The 9446-nt window shown below is 35.2% G+C and overlaps 1 protein-coding gene across 1 annotated transcript; it reads right to left on the bottom strand.

Moving 5' to 3' along the window:
* Positions 1 to 3755: 3755 nt before the first annotated feature.
* LOC143918008 (peroxiredoxin 2-like) lies at positions 3756 to 8832 on the bottom strand. Its single transcript, XM_077439658.1, is given in 5 exon segments — positions 3756 to 3900; positions 3983 to 4151; positions 4334 to 4473; positions 8233 to 8257; positions 8784 to 8832. Coding segments are annotated over 5 exon segments (528 nt in total).
* Between the last annotated feature and the right edge of the window lie 614 nt (positions 8833 to 9446).

Below are 9446 nucleotides of genomic sequence, written 5' to 3'. Positions count from 1 at the left end.
AGAATTCATATCAATGCTATTTTTCAGTTGTCTGCCTCTTGGTAGTGTAATTCTGGAGCCCCAATTATTATTATTGAATTGATACCAAACAGACAATAATTAAGCTAAAAAGTCAACGATTACAATTATGTACATCCGTATTACCTACGGTTTCTGACAAGGTTAGGTTAGGTTACATTTTATTTTGTTCATTAATAATATGTTCATCGAAATAATGTCGTATTCTTTCCGTTTTTAGTTTAATCCGCCAAAAGCCAACTATATATTTGTTAAGCATGTCAACTTGTTATTCTTTTCGTAAACATTTACTGCGTACGGATAGCTAGTGTATGAATCTACTACTAATCGTGTTCATTCATTCACCCGTGTATACCTACTGTTACTGGGTGATTTTGATGGTGCATACACTTACTAGTCATGAATTCTGTTTATTATTTTTATTAATGACCTAATCCCCCTACTGAAGTGTCAATGCTGACTTTATGCCGATGATCTTAAGGTTTTCCATCCTATCACTAGTGAGTCGGATTGCTTAAAATTACAATCCGACATTGATATAATATCTGAATGGTGTAATGTAAACCTTATGCATCTCAATATTTCTAAATGCTTCTCAATGACACTTTCCAGAAATCGTAACCTAATTGACTTTACTTACAATATTAATAACGTAGATCTAAAAGCAAAAAATTGTGCCAGAGACTTAGGTATACTTATAGATTCCAAACTATCATTTAATGAACATATGAATCAAATTGTTACTAAATCTTATAAACTCTTGGGATTTATTTGCCGAGTTGCGAAGCCCTTTAAGAATCCCCATACTCTACTCTATTACAGTTTAGTTCGTAGTAATATGGAGTATGCCTCAATCATATGGTCTCCCTATTACCAAACTCACATTGAGCATTTAGAAACAATCCAGAAGCGTTTTTTGCGCCATTTATCCTATAAGACTGGTCTTAAAAAACTGTTACCATCTTATAATGACAGACTTTCTTTTTTCCATATTGCAAGTTTGTCTCAGCGTAGAAGGGTTTCTGATTTGTTAATTTTATATAAGATTGCTAATGGTATTCTTGACACATCTGTTTTAAGCGAGATTAATTTTAACGTTAATGCCCGATTCACCAGATGCACAAATCTTTTTTATCCACCAATTTGTCAAAGCAACACCTCTTTCAATAGTGCAATCGTTCGTATATGCCGTATTTACGATAGCTTAGATGATTGTCCTGACCTCTTTAGTGACTCTTTTAGTATTTTTAGGACAAAGGTGAAGAAAATAATATGTGCTTGATTTGCTTCTTCACCCTTATAGTATTTCTTTTTCTTTTTTACTTTATCTGTATCTTTTTCTTTATCTGTTTCTTTTCTTTTTTTTTAAATCTTGATGTTTTTGTAATTTTACTTTTTTATATCACCATGTGGTGCTCACTGTAAATGGAATATTATATTTTTATTTATGTTTATTATTATTTTTTGTCTCATTATACAACTTTCTTTTTATATTTTATTCTGTATGTGTGCCTATTTAAATAAAATAAAATACTGATTCGAGATTTACACTCTTACTGTAACATATACAAAACGTAAAAATAACAATGAATTTTCATTGAAACTATGAAATTATAATTTATGATAATTCTGATGAAATAATTTCAATAATTGAATTATAATAATTATTATAAAGTGACATCTATTGATGTAAAAATATACTTTTTGTTTAAAATTTATATGAGTGCATTTTGGTATGAAACTTAGAAATAATTATTAATAAGTTTCATCGTTCATAAAAAGATGTCAGTAAAAAATATATTTTTACATGTACAGCAAATGTGAAAAATAATTTAAAGAAACTTTTTGACATCAATTTTACAATATAATTATATAAACCATTGGCTGATCAATAATTTTCAAGATTTCACATTGTAATTAGTTATCCGCCTACTTCTTCTATCTAATATTATCATAAAGTAAGACCGGACAGCAAAATTAATATAAATATCGAAGTACAAATGAAAAAAGAAATAAAATGATGCAAACAATACATCATCCCATGTTGATAAATTCGTTTGAGATTATCTCCATAAATAAATTTATTTATTATATGTTTTCGAATAAATCTGAGAACGCTATACGCCTCTATAAAATTCTCAGTGTCCCGTTCTTACTAAGCAAGCATTCAAAATTTGCAATTATATTAATAATGTCTGTCATAAGATCGATTTAAGAATTTCTCTACAAATCGGGAATTACAGATTGCATATCGGGATACGGAATCACAATTACTATATCAGACATTCCGGCGGAAATCCAGATCTCAAGTATTGTTTAAAATACGTATTCATTCTCACCATGGGATTTTTAGAAGTTACAACTTAAAGCCGACCATTTTTATTCCAAGTAGGTCCAGATTCTGGTGGAGGCATTTATTCAGATCTAAACAGTTATAAATCTTCATCAAAATCATAATGACGAAATGAACAATTGTGAGGTAATAATAAAATTGAAACAAAATCAAAATAATTTTTTAATTTTTTTATTATTTTTTATAAATGATGGTATATTCACATAGTATGTTCAAATCAATGTATGTACGTTTCAAGAAACTTAATCAACAACCTATACTAACAATTTGGCGTTACACAAAAGCTTATACTAAAGAAATGATACCTCTTTACTAAAGAATTAGTAAAAGGCACCGACAAGTACACATGATGTTTAAATAGACATTCATTACATACTAGAAATAGCCCAAGTATAATATATGTACATTCTCAGCGGACATTATATAATTATTATATATAAGTATAATATATGTATATTCTCAGCAGATATTCGCAGAAAATGGCAAGAATTTAAAACTCGCCTCGATGTAATAATACGATGTTATGGTAGTCAGTGTGTTTACGAGTTGTAATCGAAAAAATATGGCGAATACATGTGTGCATTACTGTGACAAGCTAGCAACGGTATCATCCCGAATACCCATACCTCTCACGCGAAAAAGATGAACGGATGGAAACGGTCGAAAGAGCAGCTATAAAGGATTATTCAAGTGGGCGGCAATCTTAGCGTTCCCGAAGAAGGGTGAGTGCATTCTATGTTAATTGGGAGCAGAATTTCGCTATAAGACATCGGATGGGGGTAACTTTGAGAAAATTTTCCTCGATGACAAACAGCATACAAAACTAACATAGAGTGTACTCAATTATGACCGGTTGCCGCCCAAACTTCAATATAGATTTTTCTCAATCGCACTTGATATGTCTGCTCCGGGCGGTACAAACTTGCGCGGTGAAGAGAAAAGTGGATATACAAGTTCTTTTCTAAGGGCCGGGCCTCACCGCTCAACTCGTGAACAACTTTGAGGGCGACCAGACCAATGCATGCAGGTAGATGAGACACGCCACACCCGTCAACTTGTTTTTCGTACACATTTCCATACATTTTTTCGTGTCGCGCGACTAGTCGGCCGACAAAGTTGCACGTCGGTGACAGGAGATGAAACATCTCCTGACACGTCCCACAAATTAAATTTTATACGATAATGAAAAAAATAAATCCATTCCCAAAGCAAATAAAAACGAATTAAAGTCAACAGTAATTACGTTCACCTCATTTTTCCGACACAACTCAAAAACTACCGAATTGCAAGTTTCATTTAGGTAATATATCAATATTCAATAGGAAAGGTATCCAAAGAGCTCCATCGAATACAATAAACTAAAAAACAGATCGGACCAACTGTTTTAATTAGCAGAATTAAAGCATTCTTGGGAGCCTTTGGGATCAGCTTTCATCGTCTTTTGTCCAGGTTTCCATCCCACGGGGCAAACCTCTCCATGTTTGTCGATGTTCAAAGCTTGCACTAATCTCAAAGTTTCATCGACGTCCCTAAAATAAATAAAAAAAATTAACGCATACACACACACACATACTTTACAAAAAATCCTAAATATATAACAAAATAGCTTACCTTCCTACAGGCAGATCGTTGACTGTAATTTGACGAAGCTTTTGGCTGCCGTCAATTATGTACAAGCCTCGGAAGGGAATTCCGGAATCTACATCGAGAACGTTATAGTCGCGAGCAATTTTTGTCGATTTATCGGCAAGTAATGGTATTTTCATTTCTCCGAGTCCACCTTTAAGCAAAGATAACACGGCAATTAATGTAAATATGCATCATAAAATTACACGTGGTGTTGATGTATGTTATCTCTATATGCAATCGTTATCTATAGTTATTAAATGGAACGTCACATTGTAAATGTGATAATAATTGCAATTGCTAAATCGACTGTGTTATCTTTGGATCAAATTTTACCTTCCTTCCTCGGAGTGTTTATCCATGCCAAGTGGCTGAAGAGACTGTCAGTTGGAGCAGCAACTACTTCACAGTTTATCTTCATGAATTCGTCGAGACGGTCTGAGAACGCTATGATTTCAGTTGGACACACGAAAGTGCTGCAATAAAATAGTAACCTCGAATAAAGATCTCAAATTCTCGTTAGTATGATAGTTATCGTTAGTATGATGGACTTTTCGGCTGCCAGATAGGGTATAAAAAATTTAAAGGAGAATCTAAAATCAGTTTAAGGTTCTTCAACATGTCCTAATTGGATACCAGGACAAAGCAGCTATGTCGTACGTACATATGTATGTATATTTATAAAGTAACTCGGCCTGATTTTTCGCATGTGGAAATATTAAGAAAACAATACGCAATACGCAACAGGCAGGAGGTAAGAGGGAAGAGGCAAGTAGGAACAGGCGGCAGACAAAATCGATAAGCATAACAAGGTGATTGAAGGTCGTTGCATTGGCGACGGCCCGCTTCCACTCCCGGAAAAGATGCGCGCGCCGCCAAACTGCATCGAAGGCCACTTCTGCGCACAATTTACTCGCCACAAGGACGGGATGGATGGAAGAATGGCGAAGATTGGAAGCTTCCGGTCGGCAAAGACTGGAGTATGGAGCTGCTGAGGACGAGCAGATATGGTTTCGGGAGAGCAGGTGTCTGCCCAGGCCGGACTCCTGTCGAGTATTGGCCCTCGGTCTGGCACCGATCGACCAAGTAAACGGCTACGTCGACACTACCGATATCTAGGGTTGCCATAATTGTCATGTCATAAATAAAACATGGAAAAGTAGGTAGGTAATAGTTTATTTTAAAAAATTAGTCTTTTTTAGCCCAATCGTATTTTGACGATAATTTAACTTTTTTAATTAATTCGTTTTCCTCTTTTACATCATGATAAAATTGGGCGCAAGTCATTTTAAAATTATACTGGCAAACCAAAATTGCCTCAACTGTCTCAACTGTCAGCTTATTTCTTTCATCCGACGATTGTGTTGACATCAGGGAAAATATTCTCGAGTTTAGGGAGAAAATCTAGAGTTTAGGGAGAAATTTAGGGTTTAGGGAGAAAACGGGACAAATACGTGACAAATTGTAATACGGGACCGAGTAGTGAAATACGGGACGTATGGCAACCCTACCGATATCTACACCCGATATTCTCGAATTTTCCATATCCAGTTCCCATATTGCAACCTGTGGTTGCTATTTAGGAACTGGTTATGGAAAAATTCGCAAATATCGGGTGTAGATATCGGTAGTGTGGACGGAGCCAACAAGCGGACTCACACAAGCAGGAATACGATTCACTGTAAATTCGCCTAATTCAATTCGCCGAATACGAGTATACCGAAGCATACTCGTATTCGAGTAGGTCGAATATCAAGATTTCGAACGACGAGCATACCTAAATTCATATTTACCTAACCTCAGTATGTCAAATAATGTCGAATAGTCCTTCAATCAATATGACATAAATAATTAATAATCAACGAGTTTTATAAACCGGAAACGAGCCTTTTATTACATACAAATCACAATTAATTTTTTCGGAACTATTGTATACTTACATTAAACTAATAGTCGATTGTGACATGCCGACTCGAATTGCAAGTCAAGTGCCACATTCATTGAAAGCCTAGGTACTATAAATCATATTCATAAAGTAGAAAGAAGAAATGGAATTCAGCGAAGAAATTTCGTACGATGAGCACTTACCATTTTTTTTAGGTATTTGATTTTTTTTTTGATTTTTAAATGCTTTTTATTATTACTAAATTATGTTCGCAATACATCTTATATATATTTTAATAGCTACTGATCTGCTGATCATTTCGATTTTACAATTTTAATTTAATTTTAATAGTATTAGATGTATTAAGAACATTTATAAGGATTGTAAATAGGTTTTTGAGCTCTTTCCTATTATGCTTTAGATTAACATTAGAATAATATAATACTGTGATTACTAACCAAATTAAATTAAATTGTAAAATAGAAAATGATCAGTAGATCAGTAGCTATTAAAATAGATATAAGATGCATTATGAACATAATTTCGTAATAATAAAAAGCATTTAAAAATCAAAATCAATTTTTTTTAGGTATTTGATTTTTTTTTTTTGATTTTTAAATGCTTTTTATTATTACTAAATTATGTTCGCAATACATCTTATATATATATATATTTTAATAGCTACTGATCTGCTTATAATTTCGATTTTACAATTTTAATTTAATTTTGATAGTAATCATAGTATTATCTTATTCTAATGTTAATATGTACAGCGTAATAAGAAAAAAAGCTCGTCTCTTGACGCTCCGTGCGAACGGACGTATCGAAGACGTACTCTCTGTGCGAGCGCTCATAATACAGCGATACGCCATACCGTCAAAAAACCCACACCTTTTAACATACACAACAAACACCTCCCACAAAACGAACACCAAAAGAACACATGTTGGCACCATGTGAGGATCCATCCTGAAAAAGCGACTGAAGAAGTCACTGATAACTTCAACCGAAGCTCCTCAACCAGGCTGATCTCAGACCGCTCAGATGGAGACCGAGTGGCAGTTTCCAAAACCTACGGCAAAGAACGTGAAAGATGTTGCTCCTGAATTTAAAATTCAGGAGAAAAACAAATTTGAAGGGCTCTCGGAAGTTTCCGATGTCCCCAGAAGCGGTGGAAGAATCCCGCCCATCATCATGACAGCTACTGGCACTCACGGCAGCATGATTGAGTCGATCAAGAAGTTTGTAAAAGACTTCACACTGACTTACATTGGTCAAAATAGTGTCAAGATACAATGTAAAAGTCTTGAAGACTTTAAAAAACTTCGGGATGGATTGACACTGGACCGACAATTCCATACTATTTCCAGGAAGGAGGAAAAGGAAATAAAAAGTGTCGTACGTGGCTTGTCGAAATTGCCGGAAGCTGATATTAAAGATGACATCATCAGACAGGGATTCCCAGTAACCAAAGTCATACAGATGAAGACGAAGGAGCCTAGGAGCAACGCCACCGAGCTATACTTGGTGTTCTTCGAGCCATCGGTATTGGCAAAGAAGATTAAAGAAATCCGGTACATCTGTTACACAAAGGTCAGTGTCGTTAAATATACTAGTAAATCTCAAAATATTACTCAATGTTTCAGATGCCAAGAATATGGACACGCTGCGAAAAACTGCAATCGGCAAGCCAAGTGCGTCAAATGTGCCGGCGCTCACCTCACCGCACAATGCAATCAAGGGATAGTTACCCCTGCTGTCTGCTCATGCTGTTCAGGATCTCACCTCGCTAACTTCAAAGACTGTCCAAAAAGACAGAGCTATCTGAAAATGCTGGAATTGAGGAAGAATCGAGCATCAATTGTCAAAGCCAACCCTTGGAAACTCCCAGTGGTGCAGTCACAAAATATCCCGGTCGTTAACGATCATAACTTCCCAAAGCTACTGACCATTAAATCTCCTTCACCAAATATCCCAAATATCCCTATAAAACCCCAACAACCAACCAATCCCAACATTCAACCAACAACAGACCTAACAACTGCCCAAAAATATCGACACCAAATGCCCTTCAAACCCTGTCGTCTGATCATCTCCCGATAATCTTCTCAATCGACGGGAAACCCGAGGAAATCATCAAGCATAGTTGGGATTACGGGAGAGCTAACTGGCGAGAGTTCAAGTCGTACATAAATGACCAAACTATTCTAACTTCTACCACACTCACAAACAAAACAGAAATCGACAGCTCCATAATACACCTGACGGAATCAATAACTCGATCCAAACACCTTCACATACCTAAGACACAATACATTGAACACAAACTAGAGATAACTGACTTTGTTGCAAATCTAATTAAAAGTAAAAATAAACTCCGTAAAATTTGGCAAACATCAAAAAATCCAGCATTGAAAACATTAATTAATAAGCTCACATATCAAATTAAAATTAGAATCAAAGAAATCAAAAATGAAGATTGGTCTAAAAAATTAGAAAAATTAAGCTCAGTCGATAGCTCTCTATGGAAATTAGCTAAAGCGATTCGCAGGACAAAAAACTCGATTCCTCCTTTAGATGATGCAGGAATCTCAGTGACGCGTGATTGCGACAACGCAGAACTATTATCAAAATCTTTCCAAAAACATCACACACTCACACAACATTACAATCACATACCAACGCATAATAAAGTCAACCGGTGCATTAAAATCATCACAAAAACTCCCACTAACAGTACTAAAAATATAAAATTGGTGCATCCGTGTGAAATCCAAAATATAATACGTAATTTAAAAAATAAAAAGGCACCTGGGCGAGATTCAATAGATAACATCATAATCAAACAACTTCCGTTTAAAGCTTTAGTCTCACTATCTAAAATATTCAACGCATGTTTACTCACCGGGTATTTCCCAGAATACTGTAAAACAGCCAACGTAATTCCCATACTTAAGCCCGATAAAAGCTCAAAAAACCCGGCCAATTATCGACCCATTAGCTTACTATGCAGGCTTTCAAAAATTCTAGATAAAATAATCTACACTCGTTTACTTAAAGTCGTAAATAAGAAATTAATAAATGAACAATTTGGATTTCGCACTGGACATTCCACGACCCAACAACTAACAAGATTAACTGAACACGTGACGAAGAACTTTAATATTAAGAGAAGTACCGGAATGGTATGTCTCGACATAGAAAAGGCCTTCGACACGGTTTGGCACGATGGACTCATTCATAAGCTCCTTATTAACAAAATACCAAACTACCTAATTCTCATCATCAAATCGTACTTAACTCGTAGAAAGCTAGTGGTTAGCGTAAATAATGAATTATCGTCTCCAAAAATAATCGCAGCTGGCGTTCCGCAGGCGAGCTTGCTTGGCCCACTCTTGTTCTCCATATATATAAATGACATACCTATTCCAAAAAACTGTCACATAGCCCTATATGCAGATGATACAGCTTGCTTCACAAGTAGCAAAAAACCAGACACTATTCTTAAAAATATTGAATTTGCAATTAAAACTATGACTGAACACTTCACTAAGTGGAAAATTC

Source organism: Arctopsyche grandis, chromosome 1 (genome assembly GCF_051622035.1).
Source record: "Arctopsyche grandis isolate Sample6627 chromosome 1, ASM5162203v2, whole genome shotgun sequence".
Lineage (NCBI taxonomy): Eukaryota > Metazoa > Arthropoda > Insecta > Trichoptera > Hydropsychidae > Arctopsyche > Arctopsyche grandis.
This window is presented reverse-complemented; position numbering and strand designations above follow the sequence as displayed.